General features: G+C 41.0%; 1 protein-coding gene across 1 annotated transcript; it reads left to right on the top strand.

Annotated features, from left to right (window-relative positions):
- The first annotated feature begins 2,908 nt into the window (after window positions 1–2,908).
- Window positions 2,909–16,454, top strand: CUNH2orf73 (chromosome unknown C2orf73 homolog). Its single transcript, XM_026033794.1, is given in 6 exon segments — window positions 2,909–2,952; window positions 5,453–5,586; window positions 14,585–14,700; window positions 15,286–15,361; window positions 15,756–15,785; window positions 15,788–16,454. Coding segments are annotated over 6 exon segments (537 nt in total). The 3' UTR covers window positions 15,925–16,454.
- Window positions 16,455–16,783: the final 329 nt, after the last annotated feature.

Here is a 16,783-nt window from a genome sequence, read left to right as displayed (position 1 = left end):
CATTCCATGTCTCCCTGTAGCCCAGTCACTTGTGTCCTGCTGCCTCCTGCGTCTCCTAGCAACCGCTCCGGAGCAGCTCGGTGACAGGCCACATCCGCAGGGCCCCACATGGTCTTTGGGGCGGTCGGTGCTGTCTCCATGCCCTCGCCAGCCCTGTCTGAATCTCCCCGGGCACCATGCACCAGGTCCTGCAGATCTGCGGGCGACAGTCTCTGAAGGGCTGCAGCTCTCTAGCACGGGCGTCAGCCTATGGGAAAGCAGCTGCCTCTTACAGTGGCTTTTCTCGTGTGAACTGTGGGGGAATTTGTAGGTGCCAGGCACTGATCTGGGTCACACTACGTTAGGGAGTTTGTAGACATGAAACAGAAAACAAAGGGCTTATCCCATAGACCTTGTAATTCAAGTAAGAGCTGAGGTCCAAATAAAAAGTGTCATTTTGGGCCCTGTCTTTGGGGTGCCTTGTCTATCTTTCTTAAAGGAATTTCCTCCATCAAGCCAAGTATTTTGTATCTTTACAATGGGTAGCTTTTCTTTACTTCTCCCTATATTTTTTATTTTTTGTTTCTTTGTTATTTAACTACTCACACACTGGATAAACACAATTTCAAAGAACACAATTTCAAAAATCCGAAGGATGGAGACATTATACAGAATTACTCTTATGAAATGAGACATTTCCTGGGAAAACCTTTTTTTTTTTTTTTTTTTCCCATTAGCAAGTCTTTCATTACAGGATTAAAAGCTGAGCTCCTGTCTCCCTTGTTGCTTCCCCAAATTAGGTTTTCATAAGACCTTTTATGTGTGTTCCTAAGTGCCACAGGTCTCACCTCTTCTGGCATTGCTGAAGAAATACATATATTAATAACACTACCCATTTCATGGTAATCAACTACAATTAGGAGCTCTGGCTAGGAAGGACTTTCCTAGGAAAGTATAGGAATGTATTTTATTCTTCATTCTCTTTCATTTTTTTACTACAATGATATCATTAACTTTAAAATATTTAGGACCTGATAGTAGAGGAATTCAAGTCCAAGTCATGTTAAATCTTGCAGAATAATCCTCCTTAGATCCCCTGAGATCCTGCCTACCATGTCTAATACTGCAAGAGGAGTTACCTTTGTAATGCAAACTTGGGCCTGCTAAATCCCTAGTCCTTGCACGTTGTGTCCACAAATAAGCCCTACATCCTCTGGAGAGGCTCAGGCCTCTGCAATATGGGGCTATTGGAAGAGCCTGAGGAGATTGTCACTGAGCCTGAGGGCTCAAAACTGGCATAAATGCTTCATCCCTTTGGCATTCCTGCATGTACATGTACAGCTGTAGTTGTAAGATTATTTCATTATAAACTGTGCTTTAGCACATAGGCAGTAAGATGAGTATCAGACAGAAAAGCAAAAACATCTGCTGGAAATCAGGGAGCAAATTATTGACCAGGGTTCTTGCACTTCATTATCTTTGCCTTTCACAGAAGTCATCACTGCATTCCCAGTGATTTACTATAGAGAGGAGGTAGCCAACAAAGTAGGGCAAAACAAGCTTGTCTTTGAACCAGACCTCAGATGTTCCTGTATCTAGGAACAGCATGTGGTCTTTGCATAGCCACAGTTATGGTATCATTTTCACTACATGCATTACTCTGTGGAGACTTCTATGCACATTCAGAATTAGTGGGGAGAAAGAGCTAGACAGTGGATAAAAACTAACAGAGTAAAGGATTGTGAACCCCAAGAATGGTCAGCCTGTTCTAGCTCTTTTCCTTGTGAAGATAATAGTGGAAATACCTGTGTTGTCTCCAGATGATTATGCAATTAAGAAAAATAATAATGCAGTGCCAAACTTCCTATTTTACCTTTTCCAATCTGCAGTTAAACTACAAATGAACAGAAAATGAAAGAGCTAAAAATACACCCAGGATCAAGGTCACAAGAATATGATGGTTTATTTTTAACAAAATCAGATAGATACATGTAAGTGGTATGGAAGCTGAGTGTGAAAGGTGTAGCAACAGAAGAAAAATGATGCAGATCATCATCAGAATGATGCAGAAGTTTTTGGTGAGTTTTTGAGGTTCTAGGAGCCAAGGGATTATCTTCAGTGATAAAACATGCAGAAAAAAAATTCATTCCTGAAATGTGAATGTAGAATTCCTGGTATGAAAATGTTTAAATTCCAGTAAAAAGGTCATTTGTGTTGTAGCCTGCAGTCTAATGTCTGTCAGTTTAATGATTTTAGAAGTTTCACAACTATTGAGATGATTTAAGCCATCGATAAGACTTCATTACTATTTTATTTAAGATCTTAGAACAAATAGAAAATAGAATAACYATTTGGACTTATTCAAATAGACTGTAGCAGAGCACCTTTTAATTTTATTCATATATCTGATTTTCTAGATAAGAAGGATCTGATAGTGTTAAATCTGTTAGCGTTAATGAACCTCAATTTACATGCAACTGCTGTGGTAATCCCTGGGTAATATAGGAAGGTTACGCAGAGGTGAAGCCAAAGAAGATGGGCCCTGGTTCAAGAAGTGGAAAATGAGCAAAGAGCTGAGGAACAGCCAGAGGCAGTGGGTTACACTGGCAAGTGACCTTTGGGGAGCTCATGAAGTTCCATGTTACTGAACCCATGCACACACCTACACATACATATACACGTGCATGCATTTATGTGCACACACATGTGTGTATGTTCAACATTAATAACACTGAGAAAAAGAGGAAATGTGCTTACTTAAGAGACATCATATAGAGAGATGCCAGTGATGAACAGGCCAGTGAATGACCTGAAAGACTACAGTAACAGGAATATCCAGTCCTATGGAGCACTGTGTGAGGTATTCCCAGGATACAGAACAGAGAGAAGTTTAATGCAATTTCAACGTGTACAGTTCTGGCAGTCAGGAATGTACAAGATGTTCGAGGTTGAATTGGAGCAGGTTCAGATGGGGTGAGTACAATAATCATGGGTCTGGACAGCCTAATTTGTGAGAGGAGACGGAGAGAATCTGTTCTTTTTAAGCTCATTCCTCCCCCAATAAAAGGAATTAGAGAATTTCATTGCTGTTTCTGTTTATATTTTGGGGTAAGTACTCAGATTGCAATTCAGATTTCAGTAGAAAGAAGAACCAGTTTTATCTTAAGGACCATACTTGGGTAAGAATGACTGGAGTTTTATTAGCACAGGAGGTTTCTGATTCTCTGAGCAGATCTGGTAGATCCAGAACAGGAGGAATGGGCAAAACTGTTGTAGGATTAAGACAGAGTTGATGAATGCATAAGTGGGTTCATATGTCAGAATTGCCTGTAATAGCTGATTTGTTTGAGTGGCTGGGATGTCCTATCCACACTCATTTTCTGAAGTCCTAAAAGAAAATTGTGAATATTGCATATAAAATATTTACTAAATATAATATTCACAAGAATGGCTTACTTATAAACAGAAGTGCCTATACTATCTTGAATCGACATGAATAGCTGTAGCAGTATGTGAGAAAATTGCTAATGGAAAAGCTGTGACCCTTATAGAGTTTAATAAAACTTGTTAAATAAAGATTTTTTTTATCTCAAAATAAAGTTTGAGAGAACTGATCCCACTCTTCCCTCAACTACAAAGGAATATTTTACTTCAGTGAGAGCTGGATGAGATGTTAGCTGAAAGACCCTTTCTACTGTGTATTTGTCCGCTAGCTAACATAGGGGCCAATTTATATGACAGTCTACCAGGCACAGTGATAAGACTAACAGTAACTTGGATATTTCAGCACAAAAGCTCTGTTGGAAACTTAACAGCATGACTTTTCATTGGCTCTCTATCAGTTTAATATTCTGAGACAATAACTAACGTATTGGTATGTGAAATTTATTTATTGTCAGTGACTTCAAGATAGAGCATACATATCGCTTTTCCCTTCTTATCAGAACTAAGTGTGTTTGGCCTTGATGGAAAGCCTTTTAACCTTTGTTTAAACATTAACTGTATAGTTGAGTTTCAGTTGTATTTATTGTTTGTCACTGTAGTAAAAATAAAGTTCACTGCCTCCTTGAAATGATTTTATTAGCTGGGTATTTTTGAGACAGCTATTTCCTTTTGTAACTTGCATATTTAATTGTTGTTAGTTGGCTTCTGTTGAAAAGGAGGTGAAGTTAGGAGCAAAAGTATGGATTCCACAAAAAAGGATGGAGAAGTGGATGTTAACTGCATATTACTGGTGTGTAAATAGCATGATTTCAGATGTCACTATAGGAGCAATACAGAGAAAAAGCAATAGGAGACTAAGAAGGCAATGTTTAGGAAGAGTCACCAAGAGGCAATGGAGGGATGCTGTGAAATGTGACTTGGATAAGTTGGAAGAAAACAACTGGCAAGCAGAATCGGGAAAAAAAAGTGTGTTTGCTGAGACAATAAAGATCTGAGCTCATCAGCATCCAAAGCAACTGATGAAATAACAGTTAAAAACTTCAAAATTAACTGTTAGTAAGTCATTATAACTTCAGAGAGACCTGTAGTGGCACAATGTCCAGATCAAAAATTCAGATTAAAAAAAAAAAGAGAGAGAGAAATAAAATATTGTATCTTGGTTGAAAGTCTTGAATATCAGCCAGTCCAGCCCAAGAATTTGAAACTATTTTGTATACTCTGGGTAAAGTACTAGATATGAATGAGTCCTAATCCTAATTGAAAAGGTACCAAACCAAGACATTAAGTCTTTCACTGTCCCATTTTGTACAATCTGACCTTGATTTCTCTAGTAGGACTCTGGAGTAACTAGAGCAGAATTAGTGTGAATGAGAACTGAATCTAGTATTTGGAGTTGGCAGAGGCTTGTACCGAGATCATACCAAAATAATTGCACTAAAACCATATTCTTGAAGCACAGCAGTGAAAAATATCATATGTGGCCTACTAAGTTCTTATCAGATATATTTCTTATTTTGCTTGGTAAAGATATATTTAACTGTTAACAAAGAGTAGAGTCCATGTATGGATACTAATTTCTTCATTGTCTTTTGTCTTTCAGCCCAAATACTTCTAGTTATTTAGTACTGACATGCCAGAACTATGCGCAAGAGCTGTCAGCAGATACTGTACATCTCTCCCAAATAAACACTGCTCACATTCACCAGAGTGGCAATAATGCCCAACCACATTATGCAATATCAGGTATTTCCAATGTAAGGTTCCTAAGTGAATCAACATACTATGTGGAAACAAAAGATACCAAAACCAAACAGGTATGAATCTTTTCAGTTAATGTAGTAGATACATATATTGCAAGAAATACAAATGAGGAAAACATGCAAAAGATCTGAGCCCATTAACATAAGCGCAATTCAGAATTAATATTAAAATTTAAAATTATCTGTGCAAGCTAGTCTGCTAGACCCAGATGCCACATGTCTGCACCCTTCTTCCTTCTGATTTTAAAGGAACATTAGTGGCCTGCGAGGAAGTCCCGTGTGCATCATTATACTCCACTTTATGACAAAGAGAGCACCCAAAGAACTGATTCTCAGAAACCAGCCTGTGAAGTGTCTTTGCCAACTATATTCTGCAGTCAGCAACAGCCTTCGTGTGGGATAGGTGAGAACCCACAGAAAGCTTTTTTATCTTGCATTTGATAATTGCTATCTGTCATCACACTTATAAGTTATATTTCTAGTATTTTGTCAGTACTTTTTGCCTATGTTGAGAAATAGCAAATGACATACACGTTTCACACACCACTATACGGGGAAGACCTGTCTGCAGATCTGATTTTTGTATCCTTTGCTATAGTGTATACTAGGGATAACACTACAGAAATCACTAGAGGTGTTTCCTTCTGACTATTAAGCATCCTATAAATACTGAATGTTTTTGTTAGCAGACTTCAGCCATTAAGTAACTCCGTAGTAGTAACTACCCCTTCACTGGCATAAATAAAACATAAATCTTTTAAACTAATCACAGTGGGGAAATACCTCTGTTTTAAAAATATACATCTGGAAGATGTAAGATTATAAGACCCATTCTTCAACTATCCTTAATGTATAAATACCTGAAACTATTTTTGAGAGAGCCTCACTGCATTCTGCTGTCAGAGGACAACTGTTTACAGTGTCCCCACTAGCTGACTGAACATGCTGCTACCTTGTGCTTACTTCTAGCTGCCACACTGCACTTTCTGCAGCGTGAGACTACCACATGCTTAGTGAAGGTCTGTCTTGCACAGGCTCAGGTGGACAAAACAAATCCTCTTGCTCTTTTTTTGCAGCCTTCTCTAAAATGAATTAATGCAAGCAAGTCTAGACCTTTTTTAAAAAAAAAAAAAGAAAAAAAAAACCTGCCCAGATGGGTTCTGTGTCTTGCTAGTGTTTTGCCAGCAGAAGGGCTGGGCTTTTATTGTCTGCAGTTAGTGCATTTGGGAATCTAAGCCCTCCATAAAATCAATCTTGCATGAGAGGGGAGGAGGCATGCAGCAGCATATCTGTAATAGCTGCATGAAGTGAACTGAGCGACCAGAAGAGCAGCACTGGTAAATATGTCCTTTTATGTACCTAATAGCACTGAATTAGCAGCCAGTCAACACAGACTGCTGCTACTGTGATTTTTGTCATTTATTTTTACATGTAGAATTTGCTGAAGAGCAGCTGCCTCCCTGCATTTCCTGACTCCCTGCATATTTATTCTGAGAAGACAACTGGTTGATGAGCCAACACCCTCACTGAATATGCCAAGATCAAAAGAGGCTGCTGCTGTCCTTGCATGGTATCCCAGTATAGCAGTGTGGCAGCAGCACTCTTGAAGAACAGTAATGTCTGTGTTATGGCTAAACTACATTGTCTTCAACAAAAAAATGATTTGTCACATGAATGAGTATTTAATGTCAGCAAGCATTGTGAAACACAATGGTCTCCCTAGTTGTGATCTCAGAGCATTCTGAGAAATGATGGAATGGGCCAGAGATTATACAGTGCCAAAAGCCTTCCAGAAACTTGCCAATTATAGACATTAGCAAAGAGAGAAAGAAGACAATTCTTTGAGCAGAGGGACATTTTCCCACCTGCCTGGGTGTAAGGGGGTGCTGCTTCTCAGTGTAGGGCTCTTTCTCCCCGGAGCTGATGGTGTGGATTCATTCATTTCTTTTGCAGCAGGAACTAGCCACCAGCAAGCTTGCTTTGCCCCGGGGCACATCAGGGAACAGAACGGCACTTGCTGGCTCCTTTACTCTGCTACAGATAACGAGAACTGTAGAGAAATAATGGCACAACACAGATAAGCAAAAATCTCKCCAGAAATCAATTCCCTTGGCTCATCAAGGGGTCTCTATCAAAGTGTTACTATATAAGTGAAGAAAGCAGCCAGACATAATATAATTAGTTAACTAATAGGTAGATAGAGATAGTTCTGATGCTGAAATGCTGTATGATGTTGAGATAGAATGCCTATTATAACCTAACAGCTTCTTTTTTTGTTGTTTGTTTTTAATTATACAGACTACTTTGCAGTGAATGTGTAGCCATATACAAGTTGCTTATTTATAAAACAGTGTTTTAAGACTTAGCTATGTATCCCTAAACTTGTGTGGCAGAAAATCAAAGGCCAGACTGGGAGCTGTGACAGTTTCTACTAAGAATGATCCTGTAGCCTGGAATACTTTTCCATGGGCCATATTGCCTTACCTGAGCTGTTCACAAATACTGTGTGTCCTGGTGACAGAAATCCTTCAGGCTCTTCTAGGAAGGCTCTTGGCACGCTTGTCTGTGCAATGTTGGCCATGTGTCCAGGCAGATGGAAGTGGCCTTTCACAGAATCCCAGGATCATCTGTGTCCAAGGAAGAGCAATTTGATATGCAAGCCCTTTTCCATGGCATTATTACTTCACCAATTCAATCCTAACTCTTGCCTCATGGATTTGGTCAGTGATTTTGGCAGTACATAAATAGAGTTTGTTTATAGCCCTGGAGACTACAGACTGTCCTAACCTGGTCATGCTGCAGCACCAAGTAGGAAACTTGTAGGAAGCTCCATAGAAGCACAAATGGGGAGTATTCAGAGCTCTGAAGTAAGTATTATTCTATCAAATTTCAAGTGGCTTGTCCAAACCCTGTTTCCTGTTGAGCAAATGGGAACTCTTGATTTTATTATTAAGGTATGGGAACAACCAACTGAAAGCAATCGCATTTACTGAGCCCACGGTGTGACCGTGCTCTGTGCGGCGCCTGTCGGGTGGCAGCAGCTCGAGCGGTGCCGCCTGCGCAGCTGAGCGGGGCAGATCTGCTGYGGGGAATCAGCTCGCCCACAGCAGGGGGTTCACCCTCACCCTCGAGGCTTTCACTCACTGTCACCACACACTGGGGCCGCTGCAGCGTGGTGCAATCTACTCCACACTGCACCCTGAGCCCCGACTGCTGGGCAGGCCCAGGACTGAGMGGGAGTAAAGGGCACCCTCGTGCCCTTTTACCCCTTCAACTCGAATTGAGCAACGCTTAATGCAGCTGAACGTCTGGCCCCCACAGACAGATACAATAACCAGTCTATGAGAATGTTCATACCAATTAAATCTTATCATCAAATCATTCTGTTCCATCACTCCACTTAATTAGCCATGGTCTTTGGTATTTCAGCAATGCTATGCCATGCCAAAAAATGAAAGTATTCTTTGTGTGCTATACACCCCAAAACTGCCTCTCTGCCAGCCAGGGTCGGATCAACAAATATTTCTCCTGTGCCAGAATAGTCTCTGCTGGAAAACATAATCCCCTACGCTGACTTTTCAAACCAAAATGAGTTAGAGTCTAAAGTCTTTTAGTCTTGGGCAGCCAACTGAGTGAAAGGGAAGCTGGTTTCTCGTCGGCCGTCTTGTGGCTTTTGTGTGACTTGTGACATCTTATATTTACAAATAAAATACAGTTCCTCYAGTGTTACTTGATAATATAGCCTTTCTGGTAATAAAAAAGTAGATGGGGAAGACTGTAAAAGGGCACATTATCTACTGCAAAGGAATAGGAATTAGCTGCTGCAGTTAGCAGGCAGCAGCGATGAATCAGAGCTAGCACCTGGGCCCTTGTCTGCGCTGGGGCCGTTGACGTTATGAACTTAAATTAGTTGATGGTCTGAGTTCATTTTGTTTTGCATAAGTGAAAGCATCCAAAAACTGATCGATCACCCCACCCTGCTTTTAGTGAGAAAAAGCACGAAGGTCACTTCCCTGATACACACTCATGCTGGGGCCCATTTGCACTGCCAGTACTTACCTGTGACAAGGAATCAGTTTATTCAGTGGAAATATAATCTATTTTAATAGCACCACCGCAAATCTACTCTATGCCATTTGAGGCATTTGTCAAAGGTGACAAAGCACTCAGCCTATTTTTATCATGCAGCAAATCCTTTTTCCTATTCTACTTGGGACTGAGTCCTGTCCTTAGATATGAGCTCACTCTTCTCTTTCGCTTACATGGAAGTGTTGAGTATATGGCTGAAGGTAGAATTTGGCTGTGATCTGAAGAGATGACATCTGTAATCCTGCAGATACAGAACACAAAGGACACAGACAGGTGCTGTTAAACATCCAGCCTGCATAAATATATTTGTAAATCGTATGTGTCCCTTGTCTGCATCTTCAAACTGCCTAAACACATTTGAAAACCTGGCTTTGAGAGGTTTGTGTTTGGTCTTGCAGGAAGTCTGAGTGCTGATTGGAATTGGATCTGTATCTTTTAACTGCTCATGTAGAACTTAAATCATAGTAAGGAGTCTTCCTCTGGCCAAAAAGCACCACTGATGTTTTCTGTCTCTGCTTTTCTCAAATTCAAGATCTTTTTCCTCCCTTGAATTCAACTCTTTGAAGTTTCAAGAGAGAGGCAGAAGTAGGGCTGTATGCAATTTACAGCAACTGGCATGCACACTTAAGGTATCAGGCCTCAACTGATGTTTCCAAAAATTCTTAAGTGACACTGAAGCTCTAGAACCATTTTCAAAAGTGACATAGGTCTGAAGATTGTCCCCCTGCCAATTTACTTCAGTGAAACTGAAGTGAAACGTGAACTCCAGAGTTCAGCTCACTGGAGACAGTGAAACCCATGGATCTTAAGAGATTCATGGTCACTTAAAAMCAGATTATGAAGTATTTGGATGCTTCACTCCCACTGTATTTTCTCTGAGAATGAGAAACCTATATCAGTTTAAAATCACTRTCTTAAAACTCTTAACTTTCAGAAGTTTTTACTATGTTTTTATGCAATTGCATTGCTCTGTCTGTTACATATTACAGCTGGAATGTGCTTCTGCCTGCTTGTCTGTCACGTGAAAGCCTCTCATTTTCTGTAATCCATAGAACTCATTTCAAAGTTTACATTAACATGAAATAGTCAGTCCGATCACCAATAGGCTTCCAACATTCTCGTGAACCCCTGGTGTTACTGAAGAAATTGGAAAAATATTCATTCACCTCCACTGAGCTAAAATTTCATTTTCAGTTTGAGGTCCTGATCCTGGGGTGCCTAAGGACTTTGTCCAGAGTAACTCTAATAAATATAACATTAGTGTTCACTGAGTTCAACACCAGGTCTCTTCTATCTTTTCACTTTACTGGCAGTTCTTAGGGAAGGTTGTAGCTCTTGTTTCCCTTCACTATGCTGTGTGTGAGCCCAGCAAACTTCTAACATAGACTTTCTTTGCTTCTGTGATAGGAGGTTGCYTCCCTGATCTGTCTCCTGATTAAACACTGGATATCACCAGTTTAGCCACATGAACTCAACAAAAATCTCCTTGATCCTTTCCAGGTGACACAGGCCTTCTGCTATTGCAACTTTATTGAGACGGATGGGCCATCACTGGTGTCAAACCACGTCGTCTGAGGTCAGATATGGACAATTAAACCTTCCCCCTCACTTCTCGYGCTGAGATTGTCAATATGGGAGATTTCTGGAATCTCAGTGATGAACAGCAGCTGGCAGAGCCTTCCTATGCAAGTCAGTTCYAAGATCTAGCTGCTGTTGCATTAAGCTGAGCAATAATATCAGTTTTGGTGCATGAAACAACCTTGCACAAGGAAAGGCTAGGTCAGAATACACTGTGGCTCGAACAAGCTCTTTTACCATGAAGGGGTTCATTTACTTGCTGGGGAGTGCAAATATTTTTGCTGTCCTTCACACAAGAGCCTAGAGATCTTCCCTTTGAGACCAAGTTTAAGCCCAAATAATGAACCACTTTGTATGATTGATGGGGGATGTTGTGCACACACCCAGAATATGTCATTCCCAATCAAAAGGAAAGCAATTGTTTCCATATGTTGGCACACTTGTGATATTGGTGTTGAGCCAGTTGTCTGGCTGGGATCAGGCTGCAGTATCTAACAGTAATGGGAGATTATACCTTGGAAGTGGGGTGCTAACTGACTGTATTCCTTAAAAGGATATGAACACTGAACACTTATCCAGGATGTAATTTATGGTTCCAGTATGTTTTGGCTTTACATAGATGAAAAAATAGTCCTTTTGTGTATGCATATATGCATAAAGATTCCTTCTTGCTCACCCCCCCTTAAAAGGAATCCAGTAAAACAATAGCTGGTGCTGGTCTGTGTACTAACATAGCTGCATGGCTATCGCCTACCAAGGTTTGTAAGGATTCCTCTTTTTCTCTGATGACAACAGACTCTTTTGCAGTAATTTGTAGTTTTGAAAATAATTTAATTTTTCCTGTTTTTGAGATCTAGTTTTGCTAAAGTGTTCGGCTGGAATGCAGGCTGCTTGATCAGGTTTCTGAAGTTTGAAGCTATTTGCACACTGCAGCACAAACAACTTAATATGATTTTAAAACTTTGGAGACCAGTATGATTTTAAAACTTTGGAGACCAGATCCCCCTATGCTAAAGCCTGACTAATTCTGCCGCGTCAAGCATATGACAATGTATCCCGTTAGAGGTGATAAGTTAAAGACTACTAGGGCATTTTTAATAAGTGAAGAAGCCACTGATTTAATGTGTTCACCAACTTCTCCAGCTATCTAGAGTGAAGTTGCCAGYTGAGCCAGTGAAGCAGCCAGTGAAGCAAAAGTTGTGACTAATTTCAGCTGAATCCTTCCCGAAATGTCCATGCCAGCAATACAAAGCCTGCAGTGAATATTGTACGTGTATTGTGTGATCCCATTTATAAACCATACAGGCAGGTTGTTAGAGAGACACAGACTTCTTTCTGTGTCACAGCCAGGCCTGTCTTTTGGGATGATCTCACTGTGGGGTTCTACAAAGTGCATTCTTTCACTCCCTGAATTGTGAGCAACTGTCAAGTGTTTAGTTCTGTAGCCAAAGAAACTTTGCAACTGTGAGACACAGTGGGCAGAAGCATTCAAGTCACTGCAGCAATGAGAATTTCTCCAGCTGAGGATAATGAACATATCAAATCACTCTCCARCATGCACGTTAAACTTGGGGGAAGGCATAGGCTGGCATTTTAAACAAGCCTAGAAGTATTTGTCAGTTGTACTGCTGGAGTGTCTTGGAGGCACGTGCTGACCATCCTTATGATCCTCCTTGTGCAGGACAAGTCATAGTTCACTTGAAGCTTGTAGGGATCCATGAATATCTACAAGCCTGTATATAGGCATGCTGACCAGCACACATTGTAGGAACTTCAGTACTTATTTTTGCACTTCCAAACTGTATTTTTATTCTGGATTTCTAAATGAACTTATAGGTAAGAACATTTTCTTTGTTCTTTCCCTCATTTGAGGACTATRCTAGACTTTACAACCACAGTGTTAACACTTTTATTTTCACAACATTCTGGTGGGTAAGTATATATCCTTATACTGTTTCTGTAGCTAGCATAGCCAGACAGTGGGGTTTTACTTATCATTGCCTAGGATTTCTCTCTCAAGTAAATCCCAATTGGCCCAGTATAGTTGCCTGTAAACTGGAGTTTACATCTAGCCTCTCTTCTGAATCAAATCATTACTAACCAGCTACTTTCAGCATTTTAACCATCTTCAAACAGTGTATTTCTCAAAACTATCTCTATACTAACCCAGAGAGCTGTGGCATGTTAATTGCAACCTCTTTGAGGCAGTTTGGACAAGGACTGGAAGATTCAATTCACTTAGTGACCTGCATACACATCCCTGAGCCAGATATGCCTGGAATCCGGGCGCTTAAGCACAGCCTGCCAATTGTGCTGACTTTGAGGAGCTCCTACCGCTCACTTCTCTTTCCATATCTTCTCAGTAGTGTATTTCTTCTGCAACTACTCTTACAGAGGKTTTTAGAATATAAAGTTAGGCTTGACCTAGTCTTTGCTGCTATATGGGACCTATAGACCACTGTTTCTGTGATTGTGTGTATGTTACTACAATAAATGTCCTTAAACTAGCTGATTTGTTTACTAGATGCAGGCTAGCTGTAGTAGTGGAGAGCTTGATGGAGGCCAAGTATGTTTCCTGTATATGTTTTTGAGAGAACATGCACTCTAAAAGCTTTAAAAGCTTTTAAAATTTTAAAAAATTAAGCATTTTTATAATTTCATAATATATATTTGACGATATATTTTTGGAATATCATATCAATATATATTTTCCAGCAAGAATGGGGTCTTTCAGAAGACAAAATCTTGGTCCAACAACAGCATAGCAAGAAGTCAGGGTCTATCTGTATGCTGCCAGTGGTATGATAGGGGTATCAACAGTTAATTTACAATATTCCAGCTCTTCTCCAAAATTCAGGGTTTGTTTGACTTGCGTGCCCTAGTGACTACAACAACTCACCTGTTACCAGTGTGCAAATGGAAGTGCTGTGGCCTACATTTCAACAGCGACTTGTGAGGCCGCCTGAGCCACTTGAAGCACTTTAAGCAGGCCAGCTTTTCAGAAAGCTCTGAGCACTTGTCCCCAAGAGGATCTGGCCTTATGCCATATCACAAACTGAAAATTTACATTTCTGGCCATTTTGGAGAATGTGTTTGGAGTATTTAAACTGTGCTAGATATTTGGTATTTTCTTTCCCCTTCTGCCTTCACATGTCCTGGTTTGGTGTGATGGGTCAGTCTCTATTTCATTCAATATTAATAGTGAAAATTATAATTATTCATTTATAGGGCAATATTCTTGTGTTGATTGAAAAAATGTCTAAAAGATTGTAGAAAAGGTGGCAGATAACATAAAGAGCTAAAATGGTCATGGGATAACATGGAATAAGAAACATACCGTGAAAAGAAGACTTGCATTTGCCAAGTGCTCTAGCAGACCTTTTCTGTCTTGCACTTTAGCTGTTCTTGCACTGAACAGATCTACCAAAATCTGCCTGTGCAGCCTTCATCCTCACCTCAGCAAAGCTTAGTGGCTCTTAAGCCATTTCTGCAATGCTGCCCCGCAGGAAAACATTGAATTATCAAGATATAYGTGCAAGCACAGCTGACTACGCAACTCACTGTGCCCTCTGCCCCTTGCAATAACCCTTATGGCTTCATTTCTCTCTCAAGCTGGCTTCAGCAGCTCAAGAAAAGCAGCTATCACTTGTATTTTGTGCAGCACGTAGCGTGTTTGTGCAGGCCACCTTGGACCATGTAGTACAAGTGCCTCCTAACAATACTGTGTTTCCTAGCTCCACTTGCAACTCCTAGAATATCCAGAGGTCTTCTGAAGAATTTATGGGAACAGACCTCCTGTAGCCATCAGTGCCATGCCAGAGAATCTCCTAGCGAACCCATCCGAGGAAAGGTAAGACAATGTGCATCCTGTATGATTAATAGCATCCAGGAAGCTGGAGGAGTAAGTTTATCCCAGAGCTTCCGACTGTCTGTTTAATACTGAGATCTGTTGTCACACGCTTTAGAATTGCCAGCAGTTATTATTAATGACATGCTCTTTGTATTACTAATATATGCTCCATTTCATTTTCGTGTGTATTGTAGCACCCAGGCTTCCTGCAGTTTTGATAAACAATAACCTAATGATAAATCACACAGTTTGGATTTCTAAGGAGTCTGTTTGTACTCTGACTGCACTGAACCCAACTGTCTTGGCAGGCAGAAAAGCCAGAATGAGTTAGAGCAGGATAAGGACTGATGCAGACTTGGATGCCAGGCTTGTAGGTGCAGACCCTTAGCTTTTTCCAGGCCTCGGTTCTTAGGTGTTTGCTTACGYGCTTGTTTTAAGTCAAGAATCTGCTATAATAGAGAACTAATCAACAGACTGTGATAGATCGGGGTGATCTGGTAGATCACTCAAAATGCAGAGTGCAGTCGTCAGAAATATTTTGAAATAAACACATCTTGTTTGTTTTCACTTCTGTTTCTTTGGAAGCGGGAGCCTTGTGTAACGCTGATGAGCAAAATCCTCGGCGATGCAGTCATAAATCTGCTGGCCTACAAAGGCAGCGGTTCAGCCTCGTATCCATAGCAACCCACGTGGCAAGAAATGAAATCTGATATGAAGAGACCCGCACAGAAGAGCCGTATGCGAGTCACACACTTGCTGGGGCAGAATGGCTCTGAACCAGAGAAAGTAAGATGCATTTTCTTTTACTTGTTGCTTCTTTCCAAGTATTCCTGCCGTGCCCGTTTCATGAATAAAATGGGCTGACAAACCAGCTATTATTCCGTCGCCTTCAGCTATTCGGACCTGCGCCAATGGCCAGTAGAGAGGCCGAGAAACAAGTGTTAGCTTTGCCAGCACTTGAGCTAATAAATGAACTCAGCTCACAGCTGCATCTACGAGCTGCTTATGTTCCCCTGGCTAATGTCAACCTTGTTTCCCCTTCCACCGACATGGAGCTTTTGTGTGCACAGAGATAAAACCAGCGAGTGGTCGAGAGTTCCTGAGGGAACAGAAATATTCCCGAGTGCTGGAGGGTCATGTTCACGAGGACGGCCAAAAACAGAGAAAGGAAACTCGGTGGAAAGCCGAATGACCTCACCCAGTCTCTTCCTGCAGAATTCCTAGGAGACACTAAGCTCTGCAAATCACTTATCAAAACCAGACGTCAGAGACATAGCCAAGGCGTAAGGCAAGCCCCAGAATTCCTGTGCGAGGACACGAGTTCAGGCATTTCTCAGCCCGCTGAGGTGGATGTCATCTGTCCCGCTGACGAAGAGCCCTTTATATCCTGCAGCGAAACACCCTTCCATAGCTGAGTGGGTGGGTTACCTGCTGGACAGAGAAACAGGCGGACGCTGATACCACCACCAGCTACTGAAACAAACCGAGCCTCGAGTCCCTGGGCAAGGCAGTGCCCTTGCTTATTCTAATATCAATAACGCCAAACACAAGCGGACACCAGCCAATTGTTAGAGGGAACACAATACTTCTTTGACGCACCAGCAGCTGCACCGTACTTTGATGTTTCTAAAAAACTATATACTCACCAAAACTTTTTTTTTTTAATGGCAGAATTTCAATGCTTTCTCGGGAGCATTTTCCTCTTGATTGTTTATATGCAGTCTGCAAGGTTGGATTTTAAGTTACTTAACACTTTCAGAGCTGCCTGTTAGAAGTCATGGTGATTCTTGAGGAGGTACTTTSTTTTTCAAAGCAGCTTTGTTTTCCTTTTTATTTTTTACGTATTTCTAGGTATTTTATTTTAAATGTTTTTGGTATTAACCCTCTCTTTGGACGCTGCAGTGTGGAGTGTGATTTCACATGCCCTATGGTGGCAGCTTGTGATAAATGGAAGTCATTGTTGCTTCCATAGGGAACAATGGCAGCCAAGAGGGACAATTTGCTGCAATCCACAGGAATGCAAAAATAATGTCACTGCTCTGGACCACTAATGGAGCTGAAGCCGTGGAGGAAGCCCTTCTGA

This window comes from Nothoprocta perdicaria, unplaced genomic scaffold (genome assembly GCF_003342845.1).
Source record: "Nothoprocta perdicaria isolate Ctin4 unplaced genomic scaffold, notPer1 scaffold_133, whole genome shotgun sequence".
Classification (NCBI taxonomy): domain Eukaryota; kingdom Metazoa; phylum Chordata; class Aves; order Tinamiformes; family Tinamidae; genus Nothoprocta; species Nothoprocta perdicaria.
This window is presented reverse-complemented; position numbering and strand designations above follow the sequence as displayed.